Source organism: Oryx dammah, unplaced genomic scaffold, assembly GCF_014754425.2.
Source record: "Oryx dammah isolate SB20612 unplaced genomic scaffold, SCBI_Odam_1.1 HiC_scaffold_18, whole genome shotgun sequence".
Lineage (NCBI taxonomy): Eukaryota > Metazoa > Chordata > Mammalia > Artiodactyla > Bovidae > Oryx > Oryx dammah.
This window is the reverse complement of record NW_024070202.1, coordinates 51,221,269-51,240,308: the sequence shown is the minus strand read 5'-3', so window position 1 is coordinate 51,240,308 and position 19,040 is coordinate 51,221,269. Positions and strand designations below refer to the sequence as shown.

Here is a 19,040-nt window from a genome sequence, read left to right as displayed (position 1 = left end):
GTAAAGAAGGTTTGATTGGTTTCAGGACTGACAGAAAAAGTACTATAAAATTTGCTGTTGACTGTGAAAGGTTAAGAAAAAAAAAGGAGATGCCATCATGAAAGAGTTTGTCTCTCTGCAATAGTGATGTAGTTTTAAGTCATATTAGCTATGGCCTCTACTCATTAACTATGTGCTTGTTTTCTTTTTCTTTTCTGCCTTTGACTCAGCAGCCAGATACAAAATTGCCTTTAACATCTAAGACTCTAAGCATAGAAGGAAAACTGACTGTTGAAAAATTAACTATGTGAGTCAATTAAGGACAGTTAGAGGGAGTCAAGGGAAGGGAGTTCTATAAGCAGATTACTTAGAGAATATGGTTATCATGGTACCTTTATTATGATAAGAAATTCACAAGTGCGTGCTCAAATATATTTTGACTCCTAGGCAGCTCTGGGCATATCATCAAATTGAGATACACATCAGTAAAACTTGGGTCAAACTACTTTTTTAATTTAAATCTCTTAAGCCCCAGAAGTTTAAGGGGCATAAAGATGTCTTGGGACTTGTGCTGCTAGAGTTCTCAAGTCCCACAGTCTGTGTTGCAAAAGAAGATCTTTGTCGTCATGTTTGGACAAAGACATTGGGTAGGTGTTTGAGTTCAGGCATAATGCTAATGAAGAGAGAGTGTTTGGGGAAATTCTACACATGAGTAGTCTCTGGTTTAGGCACTTTGACTTACTTATGTCCCTTTTCATTGTTGCTGTTGTTCAGTCACTAAGTCGTGACTCTGACTCTTTGCAACCCCATGGACTGCAGCACGCCAGGCTTCCCTGTCCTTCACTATATCCCTGAGTTTGCTCAAACTAATGTCTGTTGAGTTGGTGATGCTATCTAACCATCTCATCCTCTGCCACCTTCTTATCCTTTTGCCTTCAATCTTTCCTAGCATCAGGGTTTTTTCCACTGAGTCAGCTTTTTGCATCAGGTGGCCAAAGCATTGGAACTTCATCATCAGTCTTTCCGATGAATATTCAGGGTTGATTTCTTTTAGAATTGACTGGTTTGATCTCCTTGCAGTCCAAGGGACTCTCAAAAGTCTTCTCCAGCACCACAGTATGAAAGCATAAGTTCTTTAGTTCTAAACCTTCTTTATAATTCAATTCTTTCATCTTTACATAACTACCATATGGAAAAACCATAGCTTTGACTATACAGACCTTTATTGACAAGGTGATATCTCTGCTTTTTAATACGCTATCTAGGTTTGTCATGCCTTTCCTTCCAAGGAGCAAGTGTCTGATTTTCATGGTTATAGCCACCATCCGAAGTCATTTTGGGGCCCAAGAAGCTAAAATCTGTCACTGCTTCCACTTTTTCCCCTTCTATTTGCATGAAGTGATGGGACCAGATGCCATGATCTTAGGTTTTTGAATGTTGAGTTTCAAAGCCAACGTTTTCACTCTTCTCTCAAACTCTCATCACAAGGCTCTTTAGTTCCTCTTCACATTCTGCCATTAGAGTGATATTATCTGCATATCTGAGGTTGATATTTCTCCCAAAAATCTTGACTGCAGCTTGTGAATCATCCAGCCTGGCATTTCACATGATGTACTCTGCATCAATACATCCTTAATGTACTGCTTTGCCAGTTTGGAACCAGTCTATTGTTTCATATCCAGTTCTAATTGTTGCTTCTTGACCTGCATACAAGTTTGTATGTTGCTTCTTGACTTGCATAAAGGTAAGGTGGTCTAGTACTCCCATCTCTTTAAGGATTTTCCAGAGTTGGTTGTGCTTGTAAGGCTTTAGTATAGTCAATAAAGCAGAAAGTGAAAGTGAAGTCGCTTAGTCGTGTCCGACTCTCTGTGACCCCATGGACTGTAGCCTACAAGGCTTCTCCGTCCATTGGATTTTCCAGGCAAGAATACTGGAGTGGGTTACCATTTCCTTCTCCAGGGGATCTTCCCGACCCAGGGATCGAACCCAGGTCTCCCGCATTGGAGGCAGGCGCTTTAACCTCTGAGCCACCAGGGAAGCAGAAGTAGATATTTTTCTGGAATTCTCTTGCTTTCTCTATGATCCAGGGAATGTTTGCAATTTGATCTCTGGTCGCTCTGCCTTTTCTAAACCCAGCTTGTACATTTGGAAGTTCTTGGTTCCCATGCTGCTGTAGCCTGGCTTGAAGAGTTTTGAGCATAACTTTTACTAGCATGTCCCTTTTACCTAAGGTCAGCTGAAAGTGAAAGTCAAAAAGAAAGTGAGGTTGCTCAGTTGTGTCCAACTCTGTGACGCCATGGACTGTAGCCTGCCATTGCTCCTCCGTCCATGGGACTTTCCAGGCAAAAGTACTGGAGTGAGTTGCCATTTTCTTCTCCAGAGGATTGAACCTGGGTCTCCCCCATTGTAGGCAGATGCTTTACCATTAGAGCCTAGGGAAGTGGGGAAGTGGGCTTCCCTGGTGGCTCAGATGGTAAAGGTCAGCTACCTCCAGCAAATCTAGATGCCTGTCATGGAGGACTCTTCTCAGCTTCCTCTCCCATCCCCCTCTATCTAACTTCCTCTCTCACCCCATTGGGGTCTTGAATGCTATACTGCCTACACTCACCCTGTATCCTGAATATTTCCATCCTCTACTAGAACCCCCATTCCTAAGACATGGCTACAATTATTTGTGCAGCCCATAGTGTACTGTCCAGTTCCTGTGACAAGGTTTGGAAAATCATATGATTTAGATTTCTTTGAAACAGGTAATTTTTAGTTTAGTGTAACCAGTCCGACCCTACATAAAGTGGTTTATTTGGTCTGAGATGGACTCTGGAATAAAATTCCCCCAGTGATTCTGATTGAGGTAGACTGGCATGAACATTTTCATTGAATGCACCTGACTTTTGTTAGACTATAAGGTGAGGATATGGGGGGTGGGGTCAAAAAATTTTAAACATAGAAATAATTATTAGCTCCCTTAATGACAGAAGGACAATGTTTCTCAAACTTTTATAACATACTAGGCAGCAGCTCCTCCCACCTGGCTAAAATATAGACTCTGACTGAGAAGTTTCTGAGTTGAACCTAAGGTTCTGCATCTCTAAAATAAAGGGCTTCCCTGATGGCTCAGAGGGTAAAGCGTCTGCCTGCAGTGCGGGAGACCCAGGTTCAGTCCCTGGGTTGGGAAGATTCCCTGGAGAAGGAAATGGCAGCTGACTCCAGTACTCTTGCCTGGAAAATTCCATGGACTGAGGCGCCTGGTAGGCTACAGTCCATGGGGTTGCAAAGAGTCAGACATGACTGAGCGACTTCACTTCACAAGAAAGTAACACTATAATATAAATCAACTATATACCAATAAAAATTAAAGAAAAACAAAAGCTCCCAGGTGAAGATGCTCTTTTCCTAGCACTATACTTTGAGTAGCAGGGACTTGCAGGGTCACAGAAGAAGAGAAAGGCTAGTTAGAAGTTCCAGTTGTGAGAAAAGAACTGGGTGAACTTATCATGGCCAAGGAGTCCCTGAGTGAAAGGGACAGGAATCCCACTGAGATTAAATGTGGCTAAGGGTTTGTTTCAAAGTCCCAATGTTAACTATTAACTTTCTGTGTCTTACTCTGCTACTCTCTCTCAAGACTCTGCTGGAGAGTAGATGACAGTGCATGGAAAGGGCAAAGGTACGGCTAGGAGGGACTCTCAAGATTGCATGGAGAGATGATCCAATCTCTTTCTGTTAAAAACAATATTATGTGGGTTGGTTAGGCTTTCACAGTACTATTGAACACAAAGTTGCTGCACAAGCATTTAGCATTGCATGTGCTTTTAAAGGCGAATTTAGGAATCCAACACCATGTCTTGTAGGATATTGTCTCTGGGGCAAAATGCATCTGTTCTCACATGTGAATCTTTAGAATAAAGTTGATTTATAAATGAGGAATTGTCTGTGATCATGTATTGTACTTACTGCTTACACTGCATGATTATTGTTGTTTAGTTACTAAGTCATGTCCGACTCTTTTGGGGCTGGTGGCCCAGTTTCCTCATTCTTGCTGTGAGCTTGGGGCCTCTTTATGTCTTCTAGTTAACCAGTATCCAGTGGTGACTCGTGAGTCTGATGTGGTGATGGTGTACAGTTTCTATGATTCCTTTTAACTTTTAAATTATGTGTCTATCATATGGGGCCTAGAAAAATGGTATTTATTTTAAATTGCAGTGATATTACCATAGCTTGATTTGGTAGTTTGATGTTGAACAAATCACAATGCTTGTACTGATGATCAACTTGGGAAAAACCAGGTCATGTTACAACAGTTTTCATTTTGATTTAAGGTTATAAATAAGAGCTGAAGCTCTGTTACCAAACTGGTTTGAATCCTAGTTTTAACCACTTGCTAGCTGTCTGACACTGGACAAGTTATTTAGACTGTTTGTCTCAGTTTTTTAAAATTGTAAACGGAGACAATAATAGCTCCTACTTCATAGAACTATTGTGAAAATTAAAGTTAAGCATGTGGAGTAGATCTTGGTACAAGAAAAGTGCTTCATAAGTGTTACCTATTACTGTATCATTAAATATAGTCTATACCAACCTTTACAAATACTCCTATTATTTGCATTTACTTATTTTTCTATACTCTAGAAGCAAGTCTTAGAGTACCAGTTTCATATTTCTAGAACATAGAAAAATACCTAGAATCTATTACTTCAGAAATTAAAATTAATATTTTAACATATCTTCTAGTATTCCATTTTCTGAATTAAGCCTACTCTTGCTACTATTATCAGCAAGTCCAGGAACATGTTCTTATAAAACATGAAGAACAAAGCTTAGATTTCTAGTAAAGACATTGCTAGTAATAGTTATTAAATCATAAACACTCAAAGGAAAATACCAAAAGCAAAACATTTTCAATTAGGCATTGAATCTAAAAACATGATTCAGAGTAGACAGATACTATGATGATATTTTTGAATTCTGTTCTTGGTTTGGTGTACATACATTTTTGCGAAAACTGCATAGTTGGGACAATGGGTAGGTTTTATTTTCTATGTCAAATATGTAAAATCTTGTTTAGCAATTAGTATAAAGTCAAAAATTTCCATCAGACTTTAGTGTATCAAGATAAATAAAAATTTGACACTTTTGTTTACTCTCTCAAATCATAAGCCTTTCCTTTGGTATGTAAGCCAGTACTGTTTGTATTTTATGGTAAAATCTGGGTGTATCCCTGCCTGTGTGTTTACACTTTCATTTTTTTTGTATGTGTGTTTTCTTTTTATCACTTACTTACTAAGTTATATACAACTTTATATCTAAAGTTTATTAATTTTGAATGTTTTTATGATTAAGAAAATGATCAGATAATTATTGATAAACTTGATGCTTATCATTCCAACTTTTTCCCATGAGAGTATATATGCTTAATGAACGGATGTGAATCATTACTTTAAATAATGTATTATAAATTTACCTCTCTTAATGCATTATGAATGCCTTTTCATACCATTAGATACTTTTCTACCAAGTCATTTTAATGCTTAGTGACTCATATGGCTGTACCATAATTTATTTTATCAGTTCCTCATCATTGAATATTTAGATTGCCTCCAGTTTTTCAATGTTATAAATAATCTTTCAATGCACATCTCTTTAAAAGCTAAATTTTAGTAGATTTTCCAATTGCCTTCCAGAAAAGATATATTAATTTACTTTCCTTATACTAAAGTATGAAAATTCAGTCCTAACAATAGGTATTATTATTTTAAAAACATTTCCAAATTGTAAAAGAGTGTATTATCATTTTCATTTGAATTATTTTTGTCTCCTAGTGTGTTTAAACAGTTTGTATGGACAGAGGAGCCTGGCAGGTTACAGGCCATGGGGTCTCAAAGAGTCAGACATGACTGTCATGACTTAACATGCACGCACATGTATTAAGCATTTATATATACATGTTTTTGAGGGGTATAAATTGCCTTTTAATATTATTTATTTTTATTTTCTTATTGCTTTTTGAAAGGCTATTTTCCTCAGCCTGTTATTTGTTTCTAGTGAGTTTTGTTAATTTATTTTCTTAATGATCAGAAGTTTCAGTTTTTAAAAATTTGCTGCCCATACCTGTACTTTTTGTTTTAGGTTTGTTTTCTGCCTTTGGCATTTGACATTTAAAAAATCTTCTCTACCCAAAGTAGCAAGTGCATATTTCTTTTTTTAAAAAAAATTTTCATCTTTTATGTGTAATTATTGAATCCATTTGAATTTATTTGGATGTATGTATGAAATGAAGGTGAAAGTGCTAGTTGCTCAGTTGTGTCTGACTCTTTGTGATCCCACGGACTATAGCCTGCCAGGCTCCTCTGTCCATGGAATCCTTCAGGCAAGAATGTTAGAGTGATAGCCATTCCCTTCTCCAGGGCATCTTCCTGACCCAGGAATTGAACCTGGGTCTCCAGCATTGCAGGCAGATTCTTTATTGTCTGAGCCACCAGAGAAGCCCATGTCTGAGATAGAAATCTAATTTTTAAAAAATGAGTATGAGTGTCTCCATCGTTTATTGCACTTTCTGCACTGAAATAAAATGACATATTTTATTACATATAGAATTGCTGTCTGTACTTGGACCTGTTCTTGAACGTTCCAGACAAATCAGTCTATTTCTCTGTCATTCCGCAAACTATTCAGTTCAGTTCAGTTCAGTCGCTCAGTGGTGTCTGACTCTTTGCGACCCCATGAATCGCAGCACGCCAGGCCTCCCTGTCCATCAACCAACTCCCGGAGTTCACTCAGACTCACGTCCATCGAGTCAGTGATGCCATCCAGCCATCTCATCCTCTGTCGTCCCCTTCTCCTCCTGCCCCCAATCCCTCCCAGCATCAGGGTCTTTTCCAATGAGTTAACTCTTCGCATGAGGTGGCCAAAGTACTGGAGTTTCAGCTTTAGCATCATTCCTTCCAAAGAAATCCCAGGGCTGATCTCCTTCAGAATGGACTGGTTGGATCTCCTTGCAGTCTAGAGCTGTATAGTATAATTTAATACCCAGTAATGTAGGTCTTCTCAAACATTATTCTTATTCCCCAAATGTTTTTGGTTAGTCTCCTGTTTTTTCCAAATAAAATTTTGAATCATTTTATCCATTGATTCAAGTATTTGCTGAATGGATATTCTGTGCTAGGTATGGTGCATGGTGTTGGGACTCTCGGAAAAGCTGACAGTCCCTGCTCTTATGGTTCATGCCCAAATATCCACTAGGAATTCTGATGAAGATTGTATTAATCTTATACAATAACTTGAAAGAGAATGTTAGCTTTGTAATATTCATTTTTTCTTTTTAGAAAGTTTACAGTCTCTCCTTTTGTTTAAGACTTTAAAAATATGTCTTAGTAATGTTTTTTAGAATATATTTTAAGATATATATATATTAGTTATTGGTATTTGCAATGTATCATTCATTATATTGTTACTAGAAATGGGATGCTTACTTAATTATTACTCTTGCTATCTAGGAATCTATTTTCTTATTTTGTATAATTTTTGTTTTCTTATTTCTACATTTCTGGGATTAAGATACATAAAATATCTATAAAGCAAATGGAGATGATAATGATGATTTTACTGACTGCACACTATAGAAAACAATGTAACCTTGGAGGTTTTTCAACTGATTCCTCTGGTATTAGAAACAATTATGCTTTGGATTTGCAATTATAATTTTTAAAGTAATCTTGGGATTAATTAATTTAATGTAATTGCAAGCATGAACCAAGTTTTCTATTTTCACTTGAACTTTCTTTCTTGGTTTAACTATCCAGCAGACATTTGTATCTCTAGAAATATCTGATGCTGTCCTAGGTATGCAGATAGAACAAAATGGTTAAAGGATTCAGACTCAACTACAGTTCATTTAAGCTGAGGTCTAGAGGATCCCAGGAGAGACCAGATGTATTTCCCAGGAGGTATTTTCAGGCTTCCTAATTTTTTCTTGGGAGGCTAATCTAAATATATTCCCAGCAGGAAGGTGGTCACTTGCGCTGTTCTCTAACTTGACCCCCCCCCCCCCCAGATGGTCTTCTGAACTCACACTATTCAGTCCTGCATCCCTCTGAGTAGAAAACACACATAGCAATGTCAGGATGTGTGCTAGACAATTGTCCAGGGAATCCTTAGCCGCTGCCGTGGGATTCCTTGGACTCAGGTCATATAATCTGAGATATTCGCTCTGGAGGGGATCTTTAAGATAAGCTTGCTCCACCACTTAGTTTATGAGTGAGGAAAGTGTCAAGAGGAGGGAAGTGACTAAGGTGACACAGAGTGTAGGTAACATGCTGGGATACGAACTTGGATTTCATGACTCTCACATCAGTGTTTATTGCCTTGTCATGCTGACTTAGATTAGTATCAGGCTTCTTCCATTATCTAAGTGAACTCTTAATTTTATCTTGATTTGTGTCTGATTAAAAATAAAATATTTTATCAAATTTTAAATAAATTTGCATTCTACCTCATTACATTCAAGCCTCAGTTGGCTTGCACTATTTTATATGGTGGCAAATTGGGACTTTTCTTGTGTAATGAAAATAGTCTGGCAACAGGGTTCACACAGCTTTCACAAAGTAAGAATAGAGGACTGTGTTTCTCCCAGTCATTACCAGGATGGTTTTTTAAAGGACTGCACACATAGATTAAGCCTAGGTATCAGTTACCATTGTTTTCCCTTCCAAATAATAAAATCAGGTGATGCCTGTAAGTGCTTTCATTATAAATATTAGGGAACATGCTGCTTAAAACAGAGCATGGAGAACTATAGGAGGAGGGGTCTGGAGTGCTGCTTTTGTCCTTGAATGTTGATGGATTCCATGTTGCAGTGAAGTTTATGTTTTGCTGTTGGCAGATGGTCCAATTATTAAAATTTTCTCTACCCAAAATTTTCTGCATTTTTCTTTTCTTTTTTCTGTGAACATGTACCCTTCCAGAGTAATGCTACCAATGTCATTGTGGAATAGCCATTGTTCAAAGGATAAATATATTCTCTTCTTATTTGAGGCAAGGTGAGAGCTAATTAATTCAGTCATACAACCTGCAGAATAGGTATCTGAATCAGATTAACAAAGTCTTATTTAAGTCGCAACTGAATTCCAATTCTGCAAATAGTTCTGTTGTGAGGTGACAGGTTATGGAAAAAATATAATGGTGATAACAGTGGCAGGGACTTTAGTTCAGATTACTCATAGGAGAAAATTTACGTAAACCCATATATTTCTAACTCTAAAAATTCTATGTACAGCTCAATTACTAAAATATTTCTCTTTTCCCTCAGAATATTCTTTTTTAGTGTTCCATAGATAAGAGTCACTCCTTAGAAATATGCATTGTGGTTTTTATCAGGAGTTCTATATTTGATAATAGTGTCTACTAGTCCTGGAAAAAGGAGGAATGTGATTATGCTAATTATGATACAAGCAGCTGGATTCATGGAAAGTTGTCACACATCATAGTCTTCTGGCTAAAGTCTTATAATGAACAAGAAATGACATTTTATCTGGTATGTCTGGTAATGCTCCCAACTTATTCTCTGCTTCATGGCCACACACAGTATATCCAACATGGGTGGCACATATGAGTTCAGTCCTCTTGACTGCAATCAAGAGAGCATTTTAACCAAATGCAAACCTAATATAAATGGAAAAATAAATCAGTATAGATGTGGCATTGACATTTGTCTGTGAAAACATAGATATAATATGGAAAAATTCTAGGATAAAATATTGATGTAAAATTAAGTTTGAGGATGAAATAGTGCCACTATAAGCATACTATGAAAATTATATTTGTATTGTGGATATATTTATACATGTAGTTTCAAATCTAAGGTTCATGTTGACTGTACATTTTCATAGTTTAAGGAATTATTTTGAAATAAATGATCTATTCTAGAGAAGTTTGAAATGAATCTATAGAACTTAATAGAAACAGTCAGGGCAGCACTTGCACAGATTTAATAGTTTAGGAATGGGAACAGCCCATCTTCCCCAGCATAGGTAATGGGGCAATTATCCTGATTTATTCACAGGATGTCATGTAAGCAGCACTTATAATAAATGAGGTAGATATACAAGTATCATTGGGACTACATGTCAGAAACACAACTGTGTTTAAAAAGTTAAAAGAAAGTTGCAAGCAGCACAATATGATACCATTTACATAAAGCTTACAGCCTCAAAACCAATTCTATATATTGTAAAAATGAATATACATGTAACAAAAGCACAATGCATGCATAAAATGGTACATGCCATCAAGCAGTAATTTCTGCACTTATTTACTTTTTAGAAAAAAGGTACTCTTCTGTGTGCATGTGCGCTCAGTCGCTAAGTCCTGTCTCTTTTGCGACCCCAAGGACTGCAGCCCACCAGGCTCCTCTGTCCATGGGATTTCCCAGGCAAGAATACGGGAGTGGGCTGCATTTCCTTCTCCAGGGGATCTTCTCGACGTCTCTTACGCCTCCTGCGTTGGCAGGTGGCTTCTTTACCACTGAGCCACCTGGGAAGATAAGTAGACTCTTCAGTGGATATGGCCAACTATTTGCTTGGTTTTTCTGGGTAGGTTGTTAGCAGGTTTGTTTATTTTTTTGAGTACCTGTCTGTTTGGTACAATTCAAACTTATATTAAAATGTGGCTATATGAGATGAGAAAACTCTAATATTCCATGTTTGTGATTAGTTTGGAAACTTTTTTAAAAGGTTTGAACCTTTTCTTACATTCAGAACCATGGTCTACATAGTTAATTTGAAATGAGGTACTGAATACCAAGTATTGAATAAGTAGCTACACAAAGCCTGTGGTCAGTCAATGATGGCACTGTGGCTTATAGCTTGTGGGGGTGATGTGATTATAGAAAAGCACTTTACCTTTTGAGAAGGAGAGGGCTGATGGGGTTGGGCACTGAGGTTTAGAAAAGACAATGTAGAAAACGGGGGTGGGTGGAGCAAATTATGGGCTGAGGGAGAGTAATGCTAGGCAAAATGGGGGGAGGGGCTGTCTGGTTGAAAATATACATTTGAAATGGACTCAATTAGCATAACATTATTTCCAGGCAAGGTTTAGCCTCAGATCCCCGTTTCACTAGACCACCATGAAACAGGGATTATGTCTTTTTCTTTTGAAGGCAGTGTAGTAAGATGGTTAAGACTTAGACTGTCTGGATTCATATCCTTGTGTTCAAATCTGTTCTTACATATCCAGGCAAAGTGGTAATGATTTGATGAAGAGTTTCATTCAGTGGTTCAGTTGAGGATCAGATGAAGTGGATTTGGAAAACACAACTTTGGTCTTCCCTTGTTAAGTCATCCTGTGCTTCCCTGGTGGCTCAGAGGATAAAGCGTCTGCCTGCAATGCGGGAGACCCAGATTGTATCCCTGGGTTGGGAAGATCCCCTGGAGAAGGAAATGGCAACCCACTCCAGTATTCTTGCCTGGAGAATCCCATGGACAGAGGAGCCTGGTGGGCTACAGTCCATGGGGTCGCAAAGAGTCGGACACGACTGAGAGACTTCACTTTCTTTTCTTTCTTGTTAACTCATAGACCTTTGAGCCCTTGATGAATTGTTGGAAACTGGCCTGAGGCTGCAATTTTTTGACACACTTCTTCCTAAAAGTCACCACCCATCCCAGACTGGGAAGGATACAACATTGGACTGTAAATAGCACCAGTGCCTTTTTGTTCCTCCCTCCTGTTGCCAGCTCCCCTTTATGTGGTTGTCTCAAGAAGCTGTTTATTCTGGTGTTCATTCTGTCACTCAAAGTGCTTTTGAGAGTTCTATTTTGAAATTACATCAATCACTTGGTTTATTTGGCTTCAATTTTTTCATCTGCACTGTGAAACTAATAATGCCTACCTACTCTGATTCCTGAAGTTGTCATAAAAATCAAATGAAAAATATTTTATAAATTGTTAAGTGCAATGTAGATGTTACCAATTAATACACTATTTCAGAAATTGCACCTTTACTTTATGGCTGCTATATACTTTTAGTAAAAAAAAAAAAAAAGAAAACACTTCATACATAAATGTTTCCAAATGATTTTTGCTAAAACCTAAATAAAGTCTTATTTCATAGTGTAAAGATATTACAAAGGACATCAAGAGTTTCACGTATGGCATGGCCTGCTGTGTAGGCCCATTTTAAATCCTCCTGTAAAGATGAAACTGCTTGTGTTGAAATTGTGAGGACATTTTATGAAAGAAAAATAAAATTTCATTTTTCTGTTTTCCATCTTCTGCAGGAAGTCACCAAAGCAGTCCAACCTCTCTTACTGGGAAGAATCATAGCTTCCTATGACCCAGATAACAAGGTGGAACGCTCCATTGCCATTTACTTAGGCATAGGCCTATGCCTTCTCTTTATCGTGAGGACGCTGCTCCTGCACCCAGCCATTTTTGGTCTCCATCACATTGGAATGCAGATGAGAATAGCTATGTTTAGTTTGATTTATAAGAAGGTAATACTTCCTTGCACAGTCTTTATGCTACTTGTTAGTGGCATTGTGTTTTAAATGCTACATTAGTACAAGTAAGGCATAAATGCTAAAATCAGTTTTGTAGGGCTGTGAAGTAAATGGCAGCAATAATGAGTATTTCTAATTTTTCCTTGATACTTCCCTTCAACTAGTAATTATTGAGTAATTCTGTAAACTGCCTGTATTTTAGACTTCAGTTTTGTTTTTTCCATATCATCAGTTTTTGGAATCCATGGCTCCCTGTTGAAATGATTCTTGCTGTGTGCATAGAAGTCACTGACAAAATATCGTCTTATGGTAAAATGCCATGTGTCTTTATGTGCAATAACAAGAATATAGTGTGTAATTGTTATTGATCAACCAAGCAATTGATATTTCTACCTTAACTTGTTATGGGGGCTTCCTCCATAGCTCAGTCAGTTAAGCATCTACCTGCAATGTGGGAGATATGGGTTCAGTTCTGGTTTGGGAAGTTCCCATGAAGAAGGGAATGGCAACCCAATCCAGTATTCTTGCCTGGAGACCCCATTGACAGAGGAGCCTGGCAGGCTATAGTTCTGGGATCACAAGAGTTGGACATGACTTAGCTCTATTTTTAACTAGTTATGACACAATGATAGTATCCACTGCCTTATTCTGAGTTAGATTTTTGTCATCCTAAGTCTTGGAAGTTAAAAATTTTGGAATAATACATACATGGCAACCATAAGAACCTTTTCTGTTTTTCTGTATGCATTGTCAAGTCAAAAGCTCAAGTTGCTAAACCATACTTTGGATGGATTCAAATTAAGACTGTCTTACCAGGCCTTCCCTGGTGATCCAGTGGTTAAGATTCTGCACTTCCGCTGCGGGGGGCCCGGGTTTGATCTCTGGTTGAGGAACCGAGATCCTGCATGCCATGCATCACAGTGGGGAAAAAAAGGACTTTCTTACCTTACAAACACATTTTAAGGTCATATTAGTGACACAATGACATGTGCTTTCACCAACCTGATTTATGTGTGACTCTTTGATTTACCAAGATTAAAGATTTCTTTTTTTTTTTTTTATAGATAGTTGTTGGTTATTTTGGTTATTTTCTTTACCCTTCTTCTCTTTCTTCTTCCCCCAATATAAAAACTTTATATATTTGGCGTATAAGAGCTGTGGGCCTGACATTCCCTCTACAAATAACCCATTAACATTTCCATAATATACATGCAAGGTCAGTGGTGTTGTAAAACCTTGATAGTTATACATTAGTGTTCAAAAAGCCCAAGTGAAAAACCGAGTCCACAGTTTAACGAAATCACCCCAGCTGCAATCTCATCAGTTCACAAGTACCAGGAAAGCATGGGTGATAAATCAATAAAAATCTTATCTTGATCCAGAAATTTTATATAAGTGAATAAATTATTAGGTGTCATTTAGAAGATAGAATTTAGACAAGATGCCTATCAAAGAAAGTTGAATCCAGTTTAAAAGTATTTATAAAAGCAATTATTATAATGATAACTGATGTTCATGACAAACTTCTAAGTGATTTAGGTATATCATTTCATTTGATCCTCCTCAAAACTCTATATGGTCGAAACTATTATTCCTATTTTATAAATAAAATATTTTGATAAACTAAAGGCCTAAAAAGTATAGAACACTGTGCAAGAACTGCTTCAAAATTTCTAAACCAGATAAGTCACAATCCTTAAAGTCGTGTCCAACCCCATGGGCCTGCCAGACTCCACTGTCCATGGAATTTTCCAGGCAAGAATACTGAAGTGGGTTGCCATTTCCTATCTAGGGGATCTTCCCAACCCAGGGATCAAACCCACATCTCATGTCTTCTTCAGTGGCAGGCAGATTCTTTACCACTGCGCCACCAGGGCTTCCTCCTTGAAGTTAAGGGTTTTCCAATTACTAGAGAACATAAGTACTGAAATAATGTTGCAAGTCAAATTGTGTTACATAGAGAGACATGAAGCACTGAGGGCTAAAGCGGAAGGGAGGGCAAAGAGTTGTTTAGTTTGTGGATTAGTTCTTATATTATGTTTAGCACAAATACAGCAATATATGTTCCTTCAAACCCAGGATGCATTAATGAAAAGTTGGAAGCTATGTCTGTCCTTTCTCAACATTGTATGTATGTGTTCTTACCCAGTTTGCTTTACCCCTCTAGCCATACCTACTGACCTGCATTGACATCATCATCTAAGAATACAATTGCATCTCCATGCAGCTGTGGTTTGGTCACTAAAGTTAACTAGTGCCTTATCTGACCAGTTTTACCCATGTAGCAGGCAGCCACTGATTCTTCCCAGATTATTATAGATTTTATCATAGAGCATCATCTTCTTTGTTCCAAAATCTGCAACATGATACATTCAAATTAGATTTTATTTAATGAATCTAAATGCAAACTAGGTTGAACTTTGCCTGTGAATTTTGAGAAAGATAACTATATAATGAATAGATACACTGAGTATTGTGCACGTACATTCCATGTTAAGCACTATAGCATTCAGGTCGCCTGAGACTGAGTAAGTTACTAAACCATGTATCATCTAGCTCAATGGACCCTGCCCCCCACATACTACTCTAACAGCATTTGGAGTTAACTGCTTTATTCTTTCTTCATCTGTGCTTATCTAAACACTATCTATTATTCCACACCATCTTAAATTCTCCCTCAGTGAAATATTTACAGATTTTTATAACCAGATATGTGAACTTGCTCTTAACCACCCTGTTACATTCTACTCCCTTTAACTAGTTTATCATATTTAGTTATGTATTTGTTAGGTGTCTTGAGGTAGTAATTTTGTTTAATAACTAATAATAATCCCTGAAACCCTGGATACAGTGATTTGTATCTAAGTGCTCAATACATGTGTGAGAGAGTCAGTTGAAGCAAATGTCAAATGGGTACTCTTCAGTCAAAGCCAATTCTTACTAAATTTTGTAGGTGAAGTGTGCCTGTGATCTCTCATAATAATAATTAATCTACTTAATAACTCTGTTTTGTCTATATGGATATACTTTTCATTATAAATTTTAAGAATTTTTTGTTGTTAATGTAATCTTTCAAACAATTATTAATATTTATACTATACTTGTATTGACTTTAACTGTAATTTTATTCAATAGTCACCATAGAGTACATGAAAAATTTAAGGCCAAGATTTTATTTTTAAAAATTTTATTGAATATATTGGCTTATATTATTATGTTAGTTTCAAGAATACAGCAAAGTGATGCAGATATATATATCTTTTTTTTCCTGATTCTTTTCCACTATAGGTTATTACAAGATATTGAATATAATTCCCTATGAGACCAAGGTTTTAATCTCAAATTTCACTTGCCTTTAGTTCCATCTGTAATAAAAACAAACAAAAATAAAAAAACAACAAGCAAACCTCTGCAGTATATAAATGAATATTTAAGTACAGTATTTTTCCCATTTTGGACTAGAAATAATTGTTAACCCTCTCTAGATACTGTTAAATAATGTAAGTAGAGGCATGCCATTATAATATTTGTTGTAAAGAGAAATATTTATAAATCTGAGAAGATACTAAATTAAATGAACATAAGATAATTTTATTAGGTTTACTTAAAAAATGCATGCATAGTTACCCAATTCCTCAGCTGTATTATAACATGCTTATAAATATGTCTACTGTGCAGTAACATCATTTAACTTCCCATTTCCTTTTAGACTTTGAAGCTATCAAGCCGTGTTCTGGATAAAATAAGTATTGGACAACTTGTTAGTCTCCTTTCCAACAACCTGAACAAATTTGATGAAGTATGTACTTACTGATTTACTCTTTTATGCACCTTTGTTATAAATCATACAACCCCAAAGATTTTCTGAGTCAGATAACTAGTGAGTGGTTACATCATAAGCATTCCTAGCTTCCCTATTTCTGAAAACCGAGAAGGCTAAGTTGTGTAGCAGAGTGCCATTTTGGTATCTCGCGGAACCAGACAACTCAAGGGCACCTCAGCTGGCTTTTTATTTGGTGTGGTTTTTCAAAATTAAATCCTTATCAGATCTTGTTTCATTTTAATGCTTTAAATCAGTTATTTACTTTGGCTGAGTATGATACTCCGAAAAATTCTTGTTTAGGGCTGTCTTCTGTCACAATAAAATTCAAGGTCCTTGAGGACAGATTATATATTTTATACATAATGTATTTATCTTTGCATTTCTAGTATTTACATGCTATTGAACTCTCAGCAGGTGCTAAGTAATTTACTTTGAATTGAGTGTGCATGATGTTTTCTGAGTATTTGGTCAGATAATAGGGTTGTGCAATGGTATAGACTGAAATTCAGGAGAGTCTTGTCTTTCATGTTCTATGTCATGGCTCTTGCTTTATTCATAGAGGAATAAGTTACTTAAAGAATTCCAGACATGGTACTTAAGACAGCCAATCACCACACATATCCACTGGAAAAAATCACAGTGACTTGCAGTTAGTTTGGGCGGAAATCCTAGTCTCTGTGGAGAATGTTTAAGCACATTGCTGTGTGCTCCATATAATGAATACCTAGATTTTAATGCATTCAGAACCATGATTGTATGAGCTCACTGTGCTTGATTCTTTCTCCTATTCTTGATTTTCTCTTTGTTTTGGGGTGGAGGATAAAATGTCCATGGTTTTCACTGTGATTTTATTTTTCAGGGACTTGCACTGGCACATTTTGTGTGGATTGCTCCTCTGCAAGTGACGCTGCTGATGGGGCTGCTCTGGGACTTGTTGCAGGCCTTCACCTTCTGTGGGCTTGCTTTCCTCGTAGTCCTCGCCCTTCTTCAAGCCGGATTAGGGAAAATGATGATGAAGTACAGGTAGAAACTCTTTAAATAGTGTGAAACACAGATTGCATTCTTACTAGTTATATGACCTATGTCAAGCTGCTTCTGCCACTGTTTCTGGTTTTTTCATCTTTGATATGAAATAATTATCTCCCTTAGGTTGTCAGGAGGATAAGGCAGAGTGTATGACATACTAGCCCACCAGAACTTCTCTATGTACTGAACCATGATCTTCTTACTAGGTGTCACAAAAAGGAATATTTTCATGATGTTATCAGCGGTTCCCAACCATTTTGGCACCAGAGACTGGTTTTGTGGAAGACAGTTTTTCCATGGACCGGAGGAGGGGATGGTTTCAGGATGATTCAAGCACATTACATTTATTGTGTACTTCATTTCTGTTATTATTGTATCAGCTCCACCTCAGATCATCAGACATTAGATCCCGGAGGTTGGGGACCTTGATATAAATAGTACTTTCTATATCAATGGTACATTTTTTAGCTTGCCAGTCTATAGAATTTCTTTATAAGTATGTTACCATCCATTTTGCTTTTTTTGCACATCAGAGGTTTAGGTACAATGGATAAAACAGTTATGTGAATGGGAGGGAAAGCATACATTTTAGGTAAAGTTCATAAGCTTTTTCTACTCTGGTTCACGAATCATCAGAGCACAGCCTTAGTGGCTTTTTATTACTGGATGATTCAGTGATACCAATCACTGCTTATGAAAGAGGACTTCTGGAGTTTGCCAGCTAGAGTGTGATAGAAAATGTTCAAATTTTGGAGTCAAATGGTTCTTAGTTTGAATCCCACTTTGCACCTTACTAGACATACTACCTGTGTCAAGCTGCTTCAACCTTTGTGTTTCTGGTTTTTTCAGTTTTTAAATGAAATAATCACCTCCCTCAGAGGATTAGGCATAGTATATGACATTCATCTAATACATGTGTCTGCACATGGGAGGCATTTACTGATTGATAGTTACTATTTTTGTTACTGTGTATTTGATAATAAAATAAACATCCATCTGTTTAATAAAAGAAATGTGGCTTTTCGTAAAAGCTTCAGCAGTTCTTAGTGGGCAGTTTATTTTTACTAAGTATTTGATTTGTGGATGAAATAATTTACAGAGATCAGAGAGCTGGAAAGATCAATGAAAGACTGGTGATAACGTCAGAAATGATTGAAAATATCCAATCAGTTAAGGCATACTGCTGGGAAGAAGCAATGGAAAAAATCATTGAAAACCTAAGACAGTAAGTCATTCCAAAAATGTTAATATCAGTTAAATTAGTCAATTAAGGTTTAATATATTTAAAATGAGTATGTCACAGTGGACTTCAGCTCATATTTGAAATTTTTGACAACCAAATAGTTGTGTTAAGTTATATCAATATTCATGTGTTAGTGGTGTAATGTCATTTTCATGGGACTGTCATTTTACATAGGTGAGCTATTTTTACACTACACAGCTATCTTACAAAAGAACTGCCTATTTGTGTTTACAGCTGCTTAATAGACTAAACTAATGATCATGATGCTAGAGACTGAATGAAACCTAAAATAGAACTGCTTGAGTAAAAAAGATATAACTCTGAACCAAATAAATGATTCTCTAGTATTTCAACTTCCTTAATTTATATGTTATGGCTCATGAAAAGCAAACCAAAAAAAAAACCCTTCTGTTTGTTTAAAATATGTTTGTTCTTCCTTTACTTAAGAGCAATGCCAGGGTAATATCTATAAATTGTGTTC

The 19,040-nt window shown here is 36.8% G+C and overlaps 1 protein-coding gene across 1 annotated transcript in view; it reads left to right on the top strand.

Moving 5' to 3' along the window:
- Nucleotides 1-19,040, top strand: part of CFTR (CF transmembrane conductance regulator) — a 159,904-nt gene that overhangs the window by 9,470 nt on the left and 131,394 nt on the right. Inside the window, exons 4-7 of the mRNA XM_040259873.1 lie at nt 12,246-12,461; nt 16,177-16,266; nt 17,150-17,313; nt 18,416-18,541. Of these exons, the coding sequence (XP_040115807.1) occupies nt 12,246-12,461; nt 16,177-16,266; nt 17,150-17,313; nt 18,416-18,541 (596 nt within the window). The remainder of the gene's footprint in view (nt 1-12,245; nt 12,462-16,176; nt 16,267-17,149; nt 17,314-18,415; nt 18,542-19,040) is intronic.